The sequence below is a fragment of the Oreochromis aureus genome, linkage group 2 (assembly GCF_013358895.1).
Source record: "Oreochromis aureus strain Israel breed Guangdong linkage group 2, ZZ_aureus, whole genome shotgun sequence".
Taxonomy (NCBI): Eukaryota; Metazoa; Chordata; class Actinopteri; order Cichliformes; family Cichlidae; genus Oreochromis; species Oreochromis aureus.
Genome location: NC_052943.1, coordinates 3,677,457 through 3,700,790, shown reverse-complemented (window position 1 = coordinate 3,700,790; position 23,334 = coordinate 3,677,457). Strand labels below are relative to the sequence as shown.

The following is a 23,334-nucleotide window of genomic DNA, read 5'->3' as shown; positions in this document are numbered from 1 at the left end:
ACAATATCATTTGTTTAAATGCACTACTATTTCTCACTTGTTTTCTTGTGCGATACTGCAGAGTAATCAAAGAGTAATTATTGCAGCTCTTTACAATCTCTGAAGCATACAATTGTTACCCGCAGTTTTAAATTGACTAAGAGGCACTAACTCAAACACTTCTTTTAAGCCACTTTTTTGCAGAATCTTTTTTTACTTGTCAAAGTGAAAATACACTAAAACTTTTTTCTTTTTTCTGAGACTGTTGAGAAGCACTCAAATGATTTAAATCTGCATCCTTAAAGACTCTGCAAACTAAGTCACTAAGTGAGTGCACAACAGACAAGAGCATGCAACCCCATTCGCTCCAGTAGATTTAGCAGGTTTTCTCTGAAATAAACTCCAAAAGTCTCTTAGGTAACGTTTCTCTACCTACAGGAAGTGAAAAATTCAAATACAAGAACACAAATCTGTTTGACAAGCAGCGAGGTTTCTAGAGAGATAGATGGATTCACTAACATTCAGTCTTTTATCCTCAGTGTCCCTTTAAAGCAATCAGAGTGCAGCAGAATGGGTTAGCACGTTAGCTTGTGCATTCATGCTTTACATGCGGATCCACTGTATGGATCTCTGAGGGCTAACATCTGTTACAATATGTACCCGTGTTTCACTGCACTTACTCACCTTCCCATGAATCTTTGCACCCAGGGGGAGTCTTCGTGTTGCTATAGAGACCAGAATACAAAACATTGCTGAGGAGAAGGCAACGGCAGTAAACACGAGACCCCAGGAGAGGCTGCAGAAGTAACAGGAGCTCTCAGCAGATGTGCACACCAAGACGTGCACTGAGGCAAGAAGCAGGCACAAGAGGTAAAAAGGCAGGGAGAGCAGGGCCGAGAGGATGGGGAGGTCCACTGCTGCGGCACCGCTGAGGGCTTCAGGCATAGCCAGCAGTAAGACCAACAGGAGCTTAAAGGCCAGGAGAGAGGGAGACAGAGAGGAGAGAAAAAGTCTCTTACAAATCTGATGCAATCATCGTAACCTCCAGTTTTATAACCTCCCCAATTTATGTGAACAGTGAAGAGCAATTTAATAACAAACATAATGCATGCATATACACGTTTAACTGATTTTCTAATTGAAACAGACCTATGACGCTTTTCTTTTATTTATTTATTTTTTATGCAGTCGTGCCAAAAAGGTTTTACAGATCAGGACAGATTAAAAATCATCTGGTCCCTAGTAGGTCTGAAAATTAGGTAAATACAACCTCGGATGAAAAACAGCACACGATAAATCAAATCAAATCACTTTTATTGTCACGTCACATGTGCAGGTACACTGGTACAGTACATGCGAGTGAAATTCTTGTGTGTGAGCTTCACAAGCAACAGAGTTGTGCAAAAATACAATAACGTAAAACAAGCAAAATATAAGAATGGCTAAATCTGAGTGTAATAAATATATGTACAATATAAGAGTGTATGCATTACTGGATGTGTATACTAAATATGTTTTTGTTTTTTTGTTTTTTTACGTGTGTGTATACATATTTTACAAATTAAATAGATTAAACAATAAAATAAAATATATAAAATATACAGAGAACAGTGTTTCATTACACTGTTTCATTACATCCATCCATCTGCTTATCTAATTCAGGGTCGCAGGGGGGTAGCCTATCCCAGCTGTCATGGGGCGAGAGGCTCGGTACACCCTGGACAGGGGTCATTATATATTTAAGCAAAAGTGAGCCCAAATTTAGAAGCAGTATGTGAAAAACTAAGTGCATCCTTACTGCTTCCTTAAAAGAGTAAATAGCAGCCGTGTGCTGATAATCAAAAATATTTAATTAACTGATCATCAGTAAATGTGAACACGTCTATAAAGTTTTGGCAGTTTAATGGTCTGGGGCTTTTAGATGTGTGTTAACACAATGCCAAACAGCAAAGCCACAGCAGTGGTCTCAGAGAAGCAACTGTTGCTCTCCATCCATCTGCAAAGGGTTATAAGGCCATTTCCAAACACCATTCTACAGTGAGAAAGATTATTCCCACGTGGAGATCAGACTGTGCAATGTTCAGAGAAACTGCAAAAAGCCCAAGAGCTCAAACTGTTAAATGTTAAAGTTCATAACAGTACAATAAGAAAAAGACTGAATGAGTAGGTCTTGTTGCCAGGAGAAAGTCTCTTCTCTCTAAAATAAAGAATTCAGCGTGTGTGAGCTAAAAGCTCAGCTATAAACACTCATTTCAGACGGTTTCATGGCTATCACTGACATCAGTAGAAGGGGATATCCCTAATATGGTCAAATATTCTGTTGGAGAGGGGCAGAAGAAAGCTGGCTTAAAGGGTCAGTGGCCTTAATGGAAGAGGAGCTAAAAGAGCCAAAACAGACAGTGGACAAACTAATGGGTTGTAGCAAGGCCCAGTACAAGATAAACACAACTGATCCCCCTCTAAAGTAAATCTATCTTATGACAGCACTTTCTCCTCTGTCTTGTTAGGACAGCTTCATTGTCACAAATATTTCCACTATCAAAAAGAAAGCATGACACTTGCTGAGGGTTTAGTTTTTACTTTTTGTTGCCGTGCACCTCACTCCCATACTCTAAAACTGATTAGCAGCACACCAAACTATTACGAGTGCAGATAAAAAATACGATGATCTGGTCCTTACCTGAAAGACAAACACCATGCCTGCAATCATGGAGTACATGTCATACTTGCCCAGCTGTTTGCTCAGAGCAGCACTCATGGCAGCCAGGGCCTCCAGATACTGCCTCAGGACCTTTTTGCCCACGTTGGTCAGCACCTCGGAGGTGTTTCCTTCCAGGTAAAGCTTCATCCAGTTCCCGTGAGCCTTTTCTGCCACACGAAACTGCTCAAACCCTACCTCTGGAGTGGAGAGAAGTGGAAGGGAGAACATTTTAATGCACTATTATTTGCAATGCTCCAGCTACTGCAATCTGAATTTCAGGAGGGAGGGAGTGAGGAGGACATTTATAGCACCTGATTTGTTAACAGTTTATGAGGAATTTCATCAGGTCTACAGTTTAATTCTAACACAGTTTCTTGGTTTGCTGCCATGTGATTAATCAGGACAAACTTTCTTTAGCCTTCATATAGTGGAGAAAAACTTTGCTGCCTGGATCTCTGTAATCTAAATGAAATATTCTTAATGTTACAGGATAAACCATTCGCCAACTGTGGGCATTATTTTCTCATAATAATGAGCAATTTTCCCCCATATGCTGACATATTAATTAATTACAATGTTAAGCTACAGGTGGCTGATACTGGTACAACTTGCAGAGTATTTTTACTACGAGCTCATTAAAAACCCAAACTGATCCATGACAAATGTGAAGAAAAGGTTTCATATTGCTGCCTACCCTGTTGTAATTTAGCCGAAAGAAAATGCAGACATATTCCAACTGCTTGTTTTCTTAGAAATGAGACTATTTATGAGTTCATCAATCATTGATGTTGAATTCTGTTTTTCAGAAATAGAAACCTATTAGATTTCAGCATTTTCTTTTTCCCGCGTTCTTGTGTCAATAACGTTTGCTAAATTGAAAACAATACGCCTGTGGTAAAACCATTTAGTTTGGAGCAAAGCAATGTACAATTTATCAAGATGCTAACTATGACAAGCTGTGACTCATTCACATGTTTACAGATGAAATTATGCTCCCTTTCATTTTACTTCAGCCTGTTCAAGGACGAAGCAACGCGTAGGCTTTGAGTTGTGGTATACTTCAGTGAAACACACACACACACACCCAGACTACTAAAAACAATCACCTATCTCAGCAGCATAGGCAGAGATGATAAATAGTCGCTGTGGCTTTGCCAGACAGAAGGGTTGGTTGAAATATCAGAACTTTAAGCCACAGGCATGAATCATGCAATATCAATGACCCTGGCCATGTTTCATCTGTCTAAAAGTACAGGGATTGGTTAATGGCTCTGCAAGACGCCTGAGGTTACACGCGCACACACACACACACACACACACAAAAAAACAACAAAAAAAACCAATATGAAGATTGAAGCAAAGCAGACAGAGAGAGAGTGAGGCAGAGAGAGTTTCTAAAGTTTGTATCGCCACAGCTGAACTTTAAAAAGTTGCAGGTTATGTCTACTTTAAGTATAAGAAATGCGACTGCAAAAACAGAGAACCCCCCAAAAAATATCATAAAATATTCAACTAGTGCACCAGACTGAAGCTGCGAGTGGCCGGGCATTATAAATCCTGGCTAAGTGTTTTTTTTTTCCCAATGAGCTACTTTTTTGTCTTCCTGATGAAACCTCATTGAATACTGAAATCAGACACAGACAGAAGGCTGATTTCTCCAAAGCAACTCGTCACACGCCCAGTAAAGATTCGACCCTAACAAGTGTCCAACAGGCATGCTACTTAAAATAACATCCCCGGCGAATTTCCCAGCAGTGACAACTATTACATCCTTTTGCATAACAGCTTCATGATTACCCAAGTGGACGAATACAAAAAAAGGCAACATATCCAAATGTAGGTCTGCTGAGATAATTTCCATTTCATCCCATCTCTATGGAAACCAGGGACCAAAATAAAGTGGAAAAACTGCTGCCAGTGCTGAGTGTTTTTTTATGGTACAGGAAATAGTAGTTGTTTTGAAAATGCTGCATTTACTTCATGTTGAAGTTTGCTTTGTTTCACCACATCTGTTTGTACATGGGTACATTTATGGACATTTGTGTACAAAGTACACAAGGGTTATCATAACATAAATAGGTTTAAATGTTTACACAGGCCTAGAGGTTGGTTGGCAACCCCTGGAAACCTCTGATCATTAGAACTCCCCTCTCCCCAAAAAGAAAGTGCTTACTGGATGTTACTGGCTGTCATCAGCTGAAATTGCTCACAAAGAGGGTGCTAAACAACACACACACACACACACACACACAAAAAAACCCCACCCATCTCACCCCTGCGAGCGGTTTATCCTTCAAGCTCGGGTCCTCTACCAGAGGCCTGGGAGCTTGAGGGTCCTGCGCAGTATCTTAGCTGTTCCCAGGACTGCGCTCTTCTGGACAGAGATCTCCGATGTTGTTCCCGGGATCTGCTGGAGCCACTCGCCTAGCTTGGGAGTCACCGCACCTAGTGCTCCGATTACCACGGGGACCACCGTTGCCTTCACCCTCCACATCCTCTCGAGCTCTTCTCTGAGCCCTTGGTATTTCTCCAGCTTCTCGTGTTCCTTCTTCCTGATGTTGCTGTCATTCGGAACCGCTACATCGATCACTACGGCCGTCTTCTCCTGTTTGTCTACCACCACTATGTCCGGTTGGTTAGCCACCACCATTTTGTCCGTCTGTTTGATCTTAGCTCGGTCATTCTCCATCACCCTTGGGGGCATCTCCCATTTTGACCTCGGGACTTCCAGGTTATACTCGGCACAGATGTTCCTGTACACTATGCCGGCCACTTGGTTATGGCGTTCCATGTATGCCTTGCCTGCTAGCATCTTGCACCCTGCTGTTATGTGCTGGATTGTCTCTGGGGCATCTTTACACAGCCTGCACCTGGGGTCTTGCCTGGTGTGATAGACCCCAGCCTCTATGGATCTTGTACTCAGAGCTTGTTCTTGTGCTGCCATGATTAGTGCCTCTGTGCTGTCTTTCAGTCCAGCTTTGTCCAGCCACTGGTAGGATTTCTGGATATCAGCCACCTCCTCTCTCTGCCGGTGGTACATACCGTGCAGGGACCTGTCCTTCCATGATGGTTCCTCGCCTTCCTCCTCTTTCTTGGGTTTCTGCTGCCTGAGGTATTCACTGAGCACGCTGTCAGTTGGGGCCATCTTCGTGATGTATTCTTGGATGTTTCTTGTCTCATCCTGGACTGTGGTGCTGACACTCACCAGTCCCCGGCCCCCTTCCTTCCACTTAGCGTACAGCCTCAGGGTGCTGGACTTGGGGTGAAACCCTCCATGCATGGTAAGGAGCTTTCTTGTCTTTATGTCAGTGGCTTCTATCTCCTCCCTTGGCCAGCCTATTACCCCAGCAGGGTACCTGATCACGGGCAGGGCGTAGGTGTTGATGGCCCGGATCTTGTTCTTACCGTTCAGCTGACTCCTCAGGACTTGCCTGACCCTCTGCAGGTACTTGGTGGTTGCAGCTTTCCTAGCGGCCTCTTCACGGTTCCCATTCGCCTGCGGGATCCCCAGGTACTTGTAACTGTCCTCTATGTCTGCAATGATGCCTTCTGGTAGTTCAATCCCCTCAGTTCTGACTACCTTCCCTCTCTTTGTTACCATCCGACTGCACTTCTCCAGTCCGAACGACATTCCAATGTCATTGCTGTATATCCTGGTAGTGTGGATCAGTGAATCGATGTCTCGTTCACTCTTGGCATACAGCTTGATGTCATCCATGTACAGGAGGTGGCTGACAACCGCTCCGTTTAGTAGTCGGTATCCGTAGCCAGTCTTGTTAATGATCTCACTGAGGGGGTTCAGGCCTATGCAGAACAGCAGTGGGGACAGAGCATCTCCTTGATAGATCCCGCACTTGATGGTGACTTATGCTATGGGCTTGGAGTTGGCCTCTAGTGATGTACGCCACATCCCCATTGAGTTCCTGATGAAGGCTCTTAGGGTCCTGTTGATCTTGTACAATTCTAGGCATTCCAGTATCCAGCTGTGGGGCATTGAGTCATAGGCCTTCTTGTAATCAATCCAGGCTGGATTGATATATATATATATATATATATATATATATATATATATATATATATATATATATAATATATATATATATATATATGAAAGGGTCTCCAGTATGAAGAGTTGGACAGCACCAGGGCCCGACATGGTCCTCCAGCTTCACTGTGTTTATGCTATGCTAACATGGCTGTGTCGCTAGCGATCACGTAGCACATCATTATATACCAGGTAGCCCAACTTCAGTGACCCTACAAATGTCACTGCTGTTTAGTTTTCTGTCTTCATTTATGTCAGAAGTGATAGCAGAGCTGTACGTTTGAATTTTTTCAGAAATCTCTCAGTCAGAACATGCTATATCATGATTAAGTGGAAGCTAGCAAGCTAACTTCCTGCTAACTTCTAACTCCGTTAAATGTAATAAATTCTGTTTTCATGGATGCCTGGATGTTAAACTTAATTGTTACACCTGGTAAAGCCGCAACACTGATCATTTTATTAAAGATGAAAGAATTTAGACAGTTTTTAACTCTCAGTGATGCTGCAGTGTTCGTTTGACTTTGGGACCTGAAACGGACGGAGTTTAGGACCCAGATTACTCCGCGAGGCTCCTTACAACGGTAGCCGTAATGCTCCAACAATCCATCAAGCGGTGCGGCTTCGTAGCTTACCAAAGTCATACTAAAGCATTTTGTGACAGATTTGTGAGCGCTGTGTACCACATAAAATCGGTTCGAGGTCAGTGAGCACAACCAGAATTCATACATAAGGTGCACCGAATTATAATTAGCACTGTCGATTTTTTAGAAAATTAAAGGATTTTAAGTGCGCCTTATAGTGAAGAAAATACGGTAAGTGAACATTCACACATCACAGTGCATTTTAAAATAAACTAAGTTAATCCAGTACTTTTGTGAACCATTTCGAATAAAACAGAAGAATAGTGCTATTGCCCAAATTTTATGAACCTGCTATATTTGTACCATTAGTTACTCAGGTTCATGGAAGTTAACAGTATGATGTACTATTAACTTCCATCCAGTCAACTCCCAATATGAAAAAAGTAAACACATCATCTGAATCTCAAATGTGTTATGCTTTTCTGGACTTTTTCCCCCCTTTGCTCACAACATTTTCTCTAGGATAGCATGCTTAGAATACAACTTAGTCAGCAAAAACATTTAGGGAAAACAACTTCTAAACCAGAAAATGCTATGTGTCAAATTATGCATGTAGTCCTATCTCTGCCTCTTTGGTATACTTTAAAAAGATAAGATAAATTACTTCTGACAGACGGTAATTGCTGCCATTGGTGTATCGAATGCTTCGGAAAGTGAAAGACGGCAAGAGAAAGAGTGGGAGACAGACAAGAAGGGTGGAGGACAGACTCAAAGATGGATAACTCAGACAAACAGTGTGACCCCGAGATGCAAGTAGGGAGCAAAGCCATGTGTGGATATGCGCATGCATTTGCATCTCTGTGCAAATGCATGTTGAAGATCTGACCACAGACTTTAAGTTGTGGGAGTTGGAAACACTCCCACGACAACCAACTGAATTGTATCTAATGTTTGGCAAAAGTTTGTGCCTTTTTTGTCTCAAACTCTTATATCATTGTAAAGCTTTTGTCTGCAAATTCTGGGGTTTATCTTTGACAACCAGAAACTTAAAACTCACTGTAATCACAGACATTTAGTGGATTTTCTAACTGTAAGAGGAATATTTTCTTAACATCTGCTAAACACCATTAAGGCCCATTAGCGCCTAGTAAAACTGCCTGTTTGAATTGGTTCAGTTTCATCTGACACATGTTGAAATATATAAATTATCAAGTCTGCATTTTTGCTCAGGATTATAGTCTTAATTAAGTTGAATCTTTTGAGCTTGTTAGATGATGCGATGCTGCCTTCATTTTAATCAAACTGCTTCAGGTTAAACCATCTAAGAAGACGCTTTGATGCCAAAACACAGAGACAGACTCAAAGAAAATCACTTTTGAGCCATCTTAAGTCTGTACCATCTGTCACAACTGTTATACGCACAAAACTGAGCGGACTGCAAATTAAACTGTAATTTAAATGCAATAATGACAGTCTGAGCATCAGTTGACATATGTTAGCTCAACAGCTTGTTGAAATTAGCTTATTTTACTACTTGCAATAGAGTTAGCAGACTCATGTTGGTGTTTACTCTTCTTTTAGCTCAGTTCTTAATCTGTGATTATGTATAAAGACAGTTAAGGTCTCCATTAGTCCGTCACTAGAAACATCCCCTTTCACATTATCCTTACTCACTGTTAACATCAGAATATTTAAATGTGCAGCTTTAAGCAATGAATGGGTTCAATGCAAGTGGCAGGCGACATTATAAATGACTCAGTTTGTGGAATTATGACAATAACCGGATTTTTTTTTTTTTTTTAAATTTAAAGTATGCCTCCCTTAACTTTAATAGTTTAGGAGAAGGCTGAAGAATAGGGAATGATGGGAACTGATGGATGTTCCAGCTTCAATAGAGTTCTAACTGACATGAGGTGAAGTAAAAATTCCATATCTCAATTTTGGAATGAGCTATGCCTTAAATTATTTGGCATACTCACCCTGCTGTGTGCAATGAAAAAAAAGTAGCTACTGACACCATCACCAGCCAGGAAACAATACAGCATAATGATGAGAGTACCTGTCAAACAAGGTCTTGGCTTTTAACGAGTCCAGAGGAGGAACACAGTGAATCTGCAACCCACCTTTCTCATAGTCGGATATGCTGTCTTTGAGCAAGCAGCTGAGCTGGTGGCCATTGAGATGCAGGAAGCGCAGCTGGTCTCGCAGTGAGGTTTCCTCCAAGACACTCTGGATCACGCGGCCAACACTGTTCTGAGATATGGGCAGGCCAAGGCCTAGGGCCAGGGTTGGGGTCAGGTCAACCTGCTCCACCACTCCTGGTTTCTCCATTCCCGCTGAGAAGACAGGGCAAAAGGGCAAAGAGTAAAAAAGACACAGCTGGTGCAATGGCTGATGGTGAAATAATAACTGGCATGTTTTTGGCCCAAACAATTTTGATTTTGTTTTGAAAATATTTGTTACCCACAGTGATTTTTTTGCTCTTTCACATTTTGTCAATCTATCAACCTGAATCTGCGATTATCTGGCTATGCTACAGCCGTCCAAGGGAAACAGCAGTTGTGCGATCTTGCTGCCTTCCAAATGATTGCTTTGAAGATGGGGACCAGTCTGCAACCACTTGCTGCTTTTTTAAAGGGACTTTGGTGCGTAAAGAATGCAATAAAATTCTGGTAAGACAGTCTGCTATTAATTTCTGATTGAAAGAGGTCAAGATGGCAATTACATGCACCAAAATTGCACCAATCAAAACAATAACTTTGGTTACTAGCCGATGGTAACAGCTGTCTGAGGTTTTAGATTTGTGTCTGCAAATACTTGCCAACTATGAGGTAAGTGGATAACGCAAACTGAAACTGAAGATATGTCTTCAAAGTAAAAGCCAAAATGTGTCAAAACGGACAATTTTTACTTTGACTGTTTGTGGATCACTATAAACAGAAGCCTACATCAGAAACAATAAAATGAACAAATGGAAAGAAAAAATATCATTATTATGTGATTGGTGGTTGTCATTTCTTGAAGCTTGTCAGACACTTTTAAGTTGATACTTGGCTTCCTATCCAGAGCTTTCAAGTGTACAAACAGAGAGTGGGAGTATTTACCCAGATTGTCATTGGAGTGAAGTTTTCAGGTTACATTAATGAACTAAACTGGTGTGTGATATATTCAAAACTGAACAAAGCAAATCACATGTGTGGGGAAATGGGAGAGCCACATACTGAAGCATGAGACAAACCCCACAGCTATGATCTAATTTTGTAATTGGACACAATGAAATAAGCCCGGGAATCATCCATTTCATATTAAAAGGAGATGGATTTGCAACAAGACACGGGCTTTACTGTATTAAGCTCATAGCTATTTGGGATAATGCCACAAAGCTATCAAGGATATCTAAATCTGCTAGCTAGCGATAAATGTCCCCCCCAAAAAAAGTAATGCCAGTTATGGTTTTAGCTGGTGCAAGTACACCAATGAGCAAAGTTGATAGAGTCTTCTTCTCAAAGGCGAGTTCTTTTCAAACCCGCTGGAAAAAATTAATTCATCTTATCAAATGTTAATCCCACATTAACTGTGTCTAAAACCGCACATTATAATTTTACAATGTTGGTTTTTGTTCTCTGACAAGCAGTAAGTAAAAGCCTATACAGTTACGTCCAGTGAAACCTCTTTAGAACAGTACCTGCTTGGTTTGCACTGTAATTTCTGACTTGCACAGAAAGAGCGATTCACATTCCCACAGAATAGATGTGTCATAACTCAGTTAAAGGTTACAGCAGCTGAACGCTGATTCATAATTGAGAAAACTGCAGCTGGTGGAAATTCAATGTGCAATCCAATATCTGCCTTGCTAATGTAAAATACAGCCATAACCATTCATACATTTCTGAAATGGTACAGTGAGGGATCATTCAGAACTTCTGGAGGTCACAGTTTTAGCACGAGCACATCAAACCAAAACAAATGTGTGTGTCAATCACGTCCTTTCATTTATGACCACAAAGGTTGAGTATATTTTTAAAAATCCAGCTCAAAGAATGTATATAAAAGATGAAGAACGCCATAACACCATCCTAGCTTTTTGAAACAGGATGTGAGGAGCAATAGGTGGATTAAATTGGAATAAGGAAATGATGGACACTGCACTTTCACAGGGTCAGACGCAAAGTAGGTCCGCAATAAACAATATCCTGCTTTGTGTCCCTTTATGACTCTAAAGCTGCATCCATGCTGGAAGCAATTCACAGTGCCGAGGTAAAAAGTCAACACTCAGTGACTTCAAGTGACTATGAGGTTAAAAAACCCGACACCAAGTGGGTGGATCCCAAGATAAATCTCATTCAACTTTAAGGGGATGATTGAAGCAACTACCAATAAGAGCACAGGGTATTGCTGACTGATATATAACCTGCTAGTAAATATATTAAAGGTTTAGGCAACCAGAGTCTGTAATGCCGGCTTCACAGCGATGGGCGACAATCCAGTCGCTCCCTGTGTGGTTGCAGCCTAATGGGACCACAATTTACAAGATGAACATCATATTGTATTCAGCAAAATTTGTAACTACTGACTGAGACCTTAACATTATTAGTAAAATAATTATTGAAGTCATAAAACAAGAGAGTCGAGGGTAATTTCCCCATTGAATTCTATTTAATTTGACCTCTTCTGGTAGCCAGTGTAGTCGCCCCCCCCCCCGCCGCGACATTAGAAAGAATGCAGACCTAAAGCAATTTAGCGTTAGTTTCTATTTTCAGTTGGCTTTTTAATACAACACACACACAAGATGACTGCATTATCTCTTAAGGATTCTTCTTATTTTTGTCCATCGGTGCGTCACAACATCGCTGCTTCAGTTACTGACGTGGTTGCACCGTTGTTGTTTTGCGTTTTGAAGTGACAAAGTTACCAACTTATGTATTCTCTGTGTATGATGTATTCAGAGATATGCTGTTAGGCCCAAAAGTTTTACATAATTATTGTAAATGCTCCTCTGTGCACCACCACAGTGGGTTTTAAATCAAGCAATCAAGAACTTGACTTAAGTCAACTTCTTGAATTACAGCTGTTTGTATACAAAGGATGCCCTTTTCATTTTAAAGTAATAGGAAAAGACACCAAATTAGTTGCCAGGAGAGGCCTGTTCACTCGTTATTTCATCCCAGATTAAGCAGAGAAAAGACCTGGAGTTGATTCCAAGTGCTGAACTTGGATTTGGTAGTTGTTCCCTGAGGCTCTCAATAGGAGGCCTACAGAGAGCGAAGGTGATAAAACTGAAGGCAGAGGTCGACAAAAAAGCAGCTGTAGTGAAAGCTTACCAGAGCATCTCAAGGGAGGAGACACAGCATTTGGTCCATGGGTTCCAGAGACAAACAGTCATTGACTGCAAAGGATTTTCATTACAGTATTAAATACAGTCCATATATTTAAAAGTATGTTAGTTTGTCCAATCACATTTGATCATCTGAAAATAGGGACGTTGAATGAAATGTGTGTAATTGCTACAAATTTCATGTAAACTGTTGTCAAACTCCTTGAATTAAAGATGGAGGCCGGACCTTCAATCACACCTTGATTGTTTGATTTAAAATCCACTATGATGGTACAACATTACAGAAAAGGTCTCATTGTCTACAAACCTATGGACCTAAATGTATGACAATAATCTGCTGAAATAACACATTATTAATCATGTGTTATTACAACAACAATAAAAAACTCCAAGTGTCTTCCTGATAATCTATAAAAAAAACATTTTTTGCACATTTCTTTGGATAAAAGATGGCCCCTTTGCTGAAACTCCTCTCATAATGCACTCCATCTGCAATGCAGGCTCCAAGTTTCCACAGTACACTTTTTTTAAAGTTGTCAGACCAGTTTCCTATAAAGTCACCAATCCACCTAGATTTCATTTGAGCAAACAGAAACTTTCCACTGTCAGGAGAATTTAATAAAACATTCTTTCTGTGTCAAAATCCAAGATAAATACAAACGACCAAAATACATTTTCTAAGCAAAAACCGAGGAGGACGATTACAGAGGTAAACAATAACCATAAGATTTCTGATACCAACAGTGTCTTATTAATGCAGCTTTGCCCCAAGTAACGTCAATTAAATGTGCTGTCAATCTGCAGTTAGAGGGTTTTTTCTCAATGATGCATTCAGATTTAAAAGTGAAGCTCAGGTAGTGAGGTGGCACTGAAGTCTGATGGTCCGCAGCATGTTCTAATGAAAACAACAGACAGATGAGCTCTCTGCTAATGACCTATCATTCTCACAACGTTCAAAATAAAGTTCTGCTAATGAAGGCCACTGATTGCACTAACTGATGCATTAAAATAGAACACACTTGCATCAATATATTTATATCTAAAGTGGTAATGAGTAACAAGTCTGTGCCTACAGAAAGAAAAAACAATCAAGGTACAGAACTTTAAATAGACGTCAGTGTCCTCAATTTAGTTCAGTGATTCAAATAAATAAACAATAAAATAAAAATGTCCCTACATCAAGGAACTATAGGGAGGTTTCATGATTGCTAGTAATCCATCCATCCATCCTGCTCAGACTGCTCAACTAAAGCTAACATTATTGGTTTGCGAGGGGCATCCATGAACTATATGGGTGAAACACACAGACACACATATCTGCTGATAGGTTCCAGGTAAAAGGCTACTTGAAATAAAAATACTAAAATGTAACTCACCAAAACTGAAATCCAAACTTCTGATGGGTGGCATCACACTACTTGCACACTGGCTTCATTGTTCGACCCTGAAGGCTGCTGCTTAGTTTAACTACCATCAATCACATTGTCTCAATAGGACACAAACACTCTACAAACACTGACAGCAAAAGACCTTGTGATCTTTTTTGATCGTGCTCATTTAAACTTACATATTCAATGTTTCAGACCAGTTTGGATTTTGTTTTATGTTCGTTAGAAAAACTTTAAGGTACAATATTTTCCACTCCGTGTTTGGCATAGAGATCACCGAATGAACTTGAATGAATGAATTCATCAAAAGAAGAGTTTATTTCATTGAAGAAAACACATAATTTGAGATTTACTTCATCAACCTTCTGTGGTTGTTGCATGTTTAATATTTAAACCAAAAACCTCTGGTGGTTAAGAAAAGAGTGAGTCAAACTGTGAGCCCAGCAGGAGGCATGAAGTACAAACAAAACTACACACGCTGTAGCAACTCAACCTAACTGTTAATGATTAATTAAGGTGAATGGTTCACATATAAAAAAATTAAATTAAAAAAAGTAAGTGCCAAGACGGTTTCAAAAATAGACTTGGCTGAGAAAGAAGCAATTATCACAACCGTACTTTCACACTTAAACACATTCATCGCTGCAAAATAAAGTTCTGCTCATAACCCTGTGTGTGCAATGACACTGTTCCTCACACTAATGAAACGTTATGTGTGAGAACTCAAGAAAGGCTGTAGCAGCTGGCAGACACATTACAAAAATCACACAAGCTCTTCAAATTAATGGCAAGTCTGCTGCCACCTGCATCCTTTAAACGTGACCTGTTCTGATCACTTCCAGATCCATATTTTCCATTCTTGGACACGAGCAGATTTGACCACATTTAATCTATTCACAACATCCTGCAAGTTCCCCAAATTGTCATCATTTACTGCATGCATTACCCTGCTAAGGTCAAAACCTCAGATTCCTGGCTGCTGCTACTGTTGAAGTTTTAAACCAGCTCACTCTGGAGAGCCTGTTGTTAATTTCATGAACATCAAACCAGTTGAAATTGATTACCACCCCCCCTCTGCTACTTACTGGCCAGATCAATATCACAGAAGTTTAACTCAGCGGTCCCCAACCCCCGGGCCTCGGACCGATACCAGTCCATGAGTCGTTTGGTACCGGGCCGCGAGAGTTGAGGCTCAGGTGTGAAATGTATGTTTGTCAGGGTTTTTATCAGTTTTCAGCATTATTTTGTTATCGTTTTTATCGTTAACTCGGTTTTCCTGGGTCTTTTCACGTGTGTTATGAATAAATCTTCTTTTTTTCGGTGCCGGTACTAGTTTTATTTTGTTGTATTCATCCGCGACACCTTAAAGGCCGGTCCGTGAAAATATTGTTGGGCATAAACTGGTCCGTGGCGCAAAAAAGATTGGGGACCGCTGGTTTAACTGACTTGATGCTCTACTTATATATTAATTAAAGGGATATTTTAAAAAATATCCCTTTAATTATCTGAGCAGTGTACTATTATTATTATTACATTATTATAGTACATTATTCGCTAAAATGACAATACTTAGAGACACATGTGCACTCCTTTGCAAGTTCCTTTCTTTTTTTGGTGCTTTAGCAAGGCATAATGCAAGTTTGCACTAAGGTAATGCACCATTGTTGGGTTGTTCACAGTTCATTTGGATTTTTATCCCAATTCTCTGCAGTCTACGGTATGAAGTACTGAGTAATTAGAATGTATCCATTGTGTGGAATAAGTCATTCTAGCTCCTGTTACCCTTCCTTTATGCCAACTGTCTTATGATTGGCTGCCCTTTGTAAAGAGAAGGCCTGAGCTTCCGTGGCCAGAATATACCCACTACAAGGTATTTTACAGAACAAAAAAAAAACCATGTAAACTGAGCATTTAGTACAGTCTGAAGTATTTGGCTCATATGGATTACTTGAACATGTCCTGAGCCATATTTAATACAAACATACACACAGTCACAGGTGTTTTAAGTAACTCTGAATGTAGCATTGTGTTGGTGCCAGACGGGCTGGTTTGAAACTGGTCAGAAAGTGCTGATCTGCAGGGATTTTGCTACACAGCTATCTCTAGGGTTTATAGAGCAGGTACAAAACATATAAAGAGAAAATGCCCAGTGAGCAGCAGTTCTCTGGGTAAAAATGCCTCGTTGAAGCCAGAGGTCTGAGGCTGCTTCAAGCTGATAGGAAGAGAACAGCAACTCAAATACCCACTAGTCACAGCCAAGGTGTGCAGAAGAGCATCTCTGAACATATTAAGCCTTGCCTTCCAAATTCAGAAGCAGCAGAAGACCACACCTTTCAGCTAAGAACTGGAAACTGAGGCTACAATTTGCACAGGACCATCAAACCTGGGGAGCAGAAGATTGAGATTCTGACCAGGCAGCGTTTCTTCAATCTCTGCTGCGACATTCAGATGGCAGAGCAAACAACATGAAAGCATGGATCCCTCCTGCCTTGTTTCAATGCTGCTGCTGGTGTAATGGTATGGAGGATATTTTCTTGGCACACTTTGGGCCCCTTCGTACCGACTGAGCATCGTTTAAACATCACAGCCTCCCTGACTATTGTTGCTGACCGGATAACGTGCCATGTCTCAAACTTCAAATCATCTCCAACTGGTTTTTTGACTATGACAATGAGTTCATCCCACAATCACCACATCTAAAATCCAACAAAACACTGCTGGGATGCAGTGGAACAGGAGATTTGGATTATGGATGTGCAGCTGACAGATGTGCAGCAGCAGCATGTCAATATGAACCAAAATAAGGCAGCAAAATGACGTCCAAACAGGTACTATTAAGATGGACTTAAAAAGCGAGTGCATATTAGGGCTGTGCGATATGACCAAAATCTCATATCCCGATATTAAGACATCTATCGTCCGATAACGATATAAATCACAAAAATGTAACATTTTCTGTAAATTCTGTGAATGTTGGGCAGCTCGACTTGCGTGAAGTGTTTCCAGCTGGGCGTCGCGTACCTGGAGTCGAGTGTTTTAACTGATGCATGGAACGATACATTTTTAGACATAAGTTGTAACGGCCGCCGTTTTCTTTGTGAGTATTTATTACACAGCGTGCTGCGGGGAAAAGTCTGTTCTAATGTTTGAGTCTAAGGTTTATTTTTAGCACCTGATGGCTCTTTTTGCTTCTCATCCGTAAATACTCTGCATCTTTCACGTGATTCAGTTTATTTTGAAAAGTCTCAACAGGATCTTGAGCTTTATTGTGAAAGGTTTATGTGGAAAATAAACAAGCGGACACGAGGTGTTTTTACCGTCGTTGTGACAACGCATAAAAACAAGCGCTTGTCCGTCTGTAGTGTGGTTATATTAAACATAAGAGAAAGAGAGAACTTTAGGAAATTAATATAGCCACTACAGTGACCATCAAAATAATGAAAAAATATTGCCGTAAACAGTTTATTTTGCGACACCACGAAACAAACGATAGCGTAAAATGAAACGATAGACGTTTTTATATCGTCATCCGATATATATCGTTATATCGAACAGCCCTAGTGCATATGACAGAAAATAAGGAAACATTAAAATTAAGCATTAAACACTAGAACAGTTACCTTTTCTTTTGAAGGCTGGACTTATGAGAACCAAAGGTGTACTGACTTCCGGCTCCGAAGAGCCTCCGTGGCTGCCGGTCTCCGACATGCCGTGGTCTCCACACAACACCAGCAGGTAAGGCAAGGATCCCTCAACTTCCTGAGAGAAGCAAACCTGAAGGTTAATGGCACTCCACTGTAGATGGAAGGCAAACTTTAAAGCTCTGAATGGGATTTATTCAAGCCTGGAGCTAAATGTGTCTTGTGTCAGCTAACAAAATAAAAACGATACATCAAGTTTGGAAAACAACAATTCCTTAAAATGATGGCTGCTGGGCTAATGGATTACTTCTTCAGATATCTTTTCATTTTATTACGATGGCGACATTCGACAGCAGCATAAAAGGAAGGTATTAAATAATTACTTGTAAAAAAGAAAGCCATAACAAACACTGAGGCCGTTTCATACCATCTTCAAAAAAAACACACAGAAAACAAATAAACACAGAGGGTGAATCGTAAGTCGAGGATGACAGACTTTGATCAAGCTTGGTTTCTTCCTTAAGTAATTCCCTTTCAACTAGACTCACAAGGGTCTTCCATTGACAATGAATTCAACAGGGAAAGCCTTATGAGTCATAGCAGTGGGGCTGGTTTAAAGGCACGACTGCAGATGTTAACAAAACAAAAGCCAGATCGTACCACATATTACCAAAAGACACTTCAGTTCTAATGTTGTATCACACACACACAAAAAATATCAAAGGCCATCATTTATTATTTAAGAGTGAAAATTGTAATCCATTAAGCAAGACACAACCTGAAAGACAGACAAAGTAATCATTAATGAGATAGCTGGGATAAACCCTGCCAAGACGAGTTGGATAACACGAGTATCCGAGCAGAGGAGCAGAAAATGCTGGTGTTTTTGTAGATGGAGCTATTGAACGAGAGAACTTTCTGATACTCTCAGACTGTTACATAAAAACATGAAGAATGGTCTGAGCCGAGGCTGCAGGTGGAAAGCCTGCGCTGAACTGTGCCTTTGCGCTTTGCTGAACAATTATATTAGTTACTCAGCACAGCAGCAGCAAAAGACTATCCTCTGCCCCAGATTTTACCTCTTGGATGCTTGTTATAGGATGGCACTGGACACAAGGGACGATGGGGGGAAAAAAGAAAAGAAACTAAAAACCACCTAGCCACACGCTGAGTGAGCCTCTTTTCTGTTTAAGAGAAGTCAGTTTTCTCCTGGATGAAAGCATGACGCGGACCTCTTCTGGGAGACGTTTTTTCACACTTCATAACAAACCTTTTTTTAAGCCAATACACAGTCCTGAATCAGACACTTGCTCGTGTTCTCCATGAGCAAGCCAGGGAGAAAAAAAAGTTTCACTTTACTCTGAAATCATGTTTTTTGATCTGGTAAATCAGTGATTCTCAGCCCAGGGGTATTTTAGCTGTTAGGAGGTGGGTGGAAAGCTCAACTAAATAACTCATAGAAGAAAAAAGAAATTGTACCTTGATTCCACGTTATGGCAGCCATACACGCCCATTCCTACATATATGTTTAAATGATGATGCATGAGCTGTTTATTTCCTTCTCCATAATTTTCTTTTCCCATTGTTCTGGTAAACTCTTGTTTTTTTCCAGAACTGTGCCGACTCTCTCAGATGTTTTCTCATAAATCCGTCTTGTTTTTGGGTGTAACCAGTGGATTGCATCTTGTTTCTCTTGACTAGACTCTAACAATGATACAACTACCTCCTCAAGAGTGTTTCTGACCTGGCTACATGTTATGGAGGTCAAACACAGGAAGTGAAGATCTCTGTGATGCCAAAATGAGGTATTATGTCTCATCTGGCGATCGTGGCTCAAGAGTTGGCAGTTCGTCTTGTAATCGGAAGGTTGCCGGTTCGAGCCCCGGCTCAGACAGTCTCGGTCGTTGTGTCCTTGGGCAAGACACTTCACCCGTTGCCTACTGGTGGTGGTCAGAGGGCCCGGTGGCGCCAGTGTCCGGCAGCCTCGCCTCTGTCAGTGCGCCCCAGGGTGGCTGTGGCTACAATGTAGCTTGCCATCACCAGTGTGTGAATGGGTGGATGACTGAACGTGTAAAGCGCTTTGGGGTCCTTAGGGACTAAGTAAAGCGCTATACAAATACAGGCCATTTACCATTTACCATCTGGTCATGAAACTGCTGTCTGTCAACTGCCCAGTTACTTTTAAGGTTTTAAGAAAATGGGAAACTGCATATAAGTAATAAATTATAAATCCTTAACAGTTTATACAATTTTTTTGTTAAACCCCTTAAAAAAAAAATCAATCACATCTTGACTGACTGTGTTACATCCACTTTACTGCTTTACATCCAATTTCAAATCCACTGTTGTGGTGTACAACTTAAAATATCACAAAAATTGTCTGGCTGTCCAAAACCTTCATGACCTAACTGTTCATACAAAGAGCCATAAAAAGCATTTTGGTTTTTTAGTCCAATCATAACAACAGAAAAAGAAACCCCAGCAGTAAACTGTAGATTTCAGATAAAGGAAAGACTGGAGCGATATAGCTCAGTAAAAACAACAATATTCAAGCTTTCCGTTTGAACTTAATAAAGATAACTGAAATAGACACATGAAACTATTTCCAGGTGTAAATGTTTTTTTCACTTGTCTCCCTGACAGGCCTTAGATCACTTGCTTGTTCTGCAGGTCATATTTAAAAAGTTTTATACTTTAAACAGCAAAAGTAGAAACCAACCCGTAACATTTGAAATATATAGAAGAGAAGATTGAGGCCATGAGCTCTCCATTAACACAAAGGTCTTGCTGAGGTCTTTATGACCAGGAGGTCCTGCTTTCCAATCATGTTTTAATGGTGTGTTACGTTAGTCCGTGCTGCAGGTAAAGAATTTCTCTGTCCCTAATTTGCACTCAGTTAAATAAGCCTCTCGCTTCATTTTGAGGTAGCCTCAAAACGGATCTCTGAGGCTACCTCCATCTCGAACCACCGTCCCTTTAAGAGCATCAAGGAGCGGCGGCAGTAAATAACACCCAGCTTACGTGTGCAGTGAGACATCCTGATACCTCAGTATCATAAACACCCGGATATATTAGAAGCATGTGCTGATTGAGGAAACGTTGTTTGGTAGGAGCTTCTAAGATATCCTGCGGGACCCCACTGGGCTGTGTCTATATTTAGGTCATAGTGCTGCTAGAAGAAAAAAGAACAGGCACAGCTTCCACTAATGTGACTGAAGCAAGACTTTCAAACAGGTTTCATTCAAAGAGCTCACTGGGAGCACATGTGAGGCTGCCCACAGCACAGAGATATCGCCATGAGCCTGGACAGACAGTTTTTAACAAGACAGAATTAACAACTTTGGGATCTGGTGAAATGTTGTATCAACTTATCCAAAGGAAGGAAATCTTAAAGGGTTATGTGCACTTGGCTTCTGTTTTCAGTGCCATTTCAAATATACCAAAGCAAAGGGAAAGAAGAGGGAGGTTGCACTCTCATGTAGACATGACTTGACAATCTAAATACAAGCTCCATAGCTGAATGACAGCAAGAAAATGCCCATTAGCAACACACACACGGTGCAAAGACAATATGCATGCACAGCTGCCAGACCATGTGAAAGGAGGGGGAAAAAACAAAGGCACAAGACCTGCACACTGATCAAAGGCAAAATTAAAGATAACAAAAGCTTAACAGTTTATTAAATCTCTGGCGGTTCCTGCAACAGATAACATAATAAATGCTGGAAACAGTGCAAATTCTCTGTGTAATTAAATGCCTACCTAAAAACTGGTAGTGTTAAAAAAAAAATCACTGATAGCATCATATTAATATATTAACCAGTCATTACTTCATATTTGCATATTTTCCTGTCTTTACTTTATTATGACACTAACTAGATTCAAACAACCATAAAAAAGAGTTACTCTATAAATTTATTAGAGACAAACAGATGTTGACAAGCAATAGCTAATTTCAGTTCAGTCTTACAAAGCACATCAGTCCCATTAGCTTCACACGAAAATCTGAAGGCAAAGCACTGAAACAAAATATGGGGAGCAAAATAAAAAAGTCTGTCCTACATTCACCTCTCTTTAAAATGGCTCAAATTATATTAACAATGAGCAGCAATAGCACTGATAGTCCAATACTCCATCCCTCATCTCTTCCTAAGAAAAATAACAGTCTCTTTTGAAGCTTAATGCTCCATGATGCTCAGAACCCAACAATGAAACCCTGGACCCAAAACAAAAGACTGAAAGGAGGTAAAATGCAAAGCACATACACGTAAGGTTGCAGAAAATGCAGAGTTGGATCTTTTCAAGGGTTTGCCAAAATGAGCTACCCCTTACACATTATACACAGTCGTATAAGTTTCTTGGCCTTGTTTCAACTGGGCTTTCCAGGCCACAAAAAACTACCTCAGGTATTCAATAAGGTCTACTGAATTTATGTAAACATCTTTTTGTAGACTCCCTCCTTATTATTTACCTTGAGTCCATCTGTGGCAACTGGAGGCTTGTCTGGGATATTTAACAGGCAATAACAGAGCTGAAGTACTTTAGTACTGCTTAATTAATACTTTGCCCATGTTTTTGAGATGTTTTTGAGTGTTGCAGAGTCCATTATTTTTGTTATGTTTTGGTTGTTTTTAGAAGAAAGCAACAAGACTCACATTTTATTTGCTTGGCAAACCAATTTTTGAGATTTTACATGTCTATGGGTCATGTATGGCCTGAAGGAGGCTGAAAGGGTTCCACAGGTCAAAACCAAATAATTTTCCTAAAAAATTATTTCTTTAAAGTCTTATCTTTTTAAACGGTTGACCAGGGCTCTGGATTAACTTTTTGGTTGCACTGGTGTACCTAACTTTTTTTCTTAAGTGCACACAAATTTTTTAACCACATTGCTTAACACCGCAGTTTTACATCTTCACATTTTTTTATTTTTTTTAATTAGAGGACAGAGGACACTTGGTCAGTGCATTTATCGCAGCATATAATGTGTTTTCTGGATACATTGTGCTTGTTCAGCGTTTCAATTCGAAACATATTAGCACCAGTCACAAATGTAGTATTGCTGGCCATGGTTTTTCTACACTCACGACAGTAAATGCAGTGCATCATTTTGTCAGCTTTACTGTATCTTAGCCAGGGAAATTGGTCAAGCCACTCGCTTTGAAATGTATACAGGTTCCCCCTTTAACTTTCAGTGGGCTCTGACTCGGAGTCGATCGTATGTGGCTCATTATGTGATGTCTTCTCCGAACCAGTGTTAGATATAACCTGAGAGGTTGATGGCTTAGTGTCACAGCACTGGCTATGAATTTCAGATGGATCAAGCCTTAACTTAACGAAAAAGTTATCAATCATTCTTTTCATCTTTCTCATTACCCACAGCTACATCTACTTCTGCCGGGCCTAGGCGACGCACCTCTTCTATCTGCCTGCACTTTTAAACGTACACACGCGTAGGACTACAGGAATATCTGGACCACGGCCAATCAGAGAGGTCCCGCCCTTGACTATCTCTGATTGGTTTAGACCATGATATAGGCATAATGTGCATCTGTTGTTAACCACACAGAGACTCTCAGAGTTGCAGAGACTTTTTTTTTTTTTACTCAAACAGCTGAGACCTAGGATTTTTTTTATAGTCGTACCATTGAGAAATTAGGTCGCATG

The 23,334-nt window shown here is 40.4% G+C and overlaps 1 protein-coding gene across 1 annotated transcript in view; it reads right to left on the bottom strand.

The window, feature by feature from the left end:
* pigg (phosphatidylinositol glycan anchor biosynthesis class G) overlaps window positions 1–23,334 on the bottom strand; it is an 81,908-nt gene that overhangs the window by 46,622 nt on the left and 11,952 nt on the right. Inside the window, exons 5-8 of the mRNA XM_031751430.2 lie at window positions 17,650–17,788; window positions 9,430–9,642; window positions 2,660–2,877; window positions 664–948 (exon numbers count right to left, since the gene is read on the bottom strand). Of these exons, the coding sequence (XP_031607290.1) occupies window positions 664–948; window positions 2,660–2,877; window positions 9,430–9,642; window positions 17,650–17,788 (855 nt within the window). The remainder of the gene's footprint in view (window positions 1–663; window positions 949–2,659; window positions 2,878–9,429; window positions 9,643–17,649; window positions 17,789–23,334) is intronic.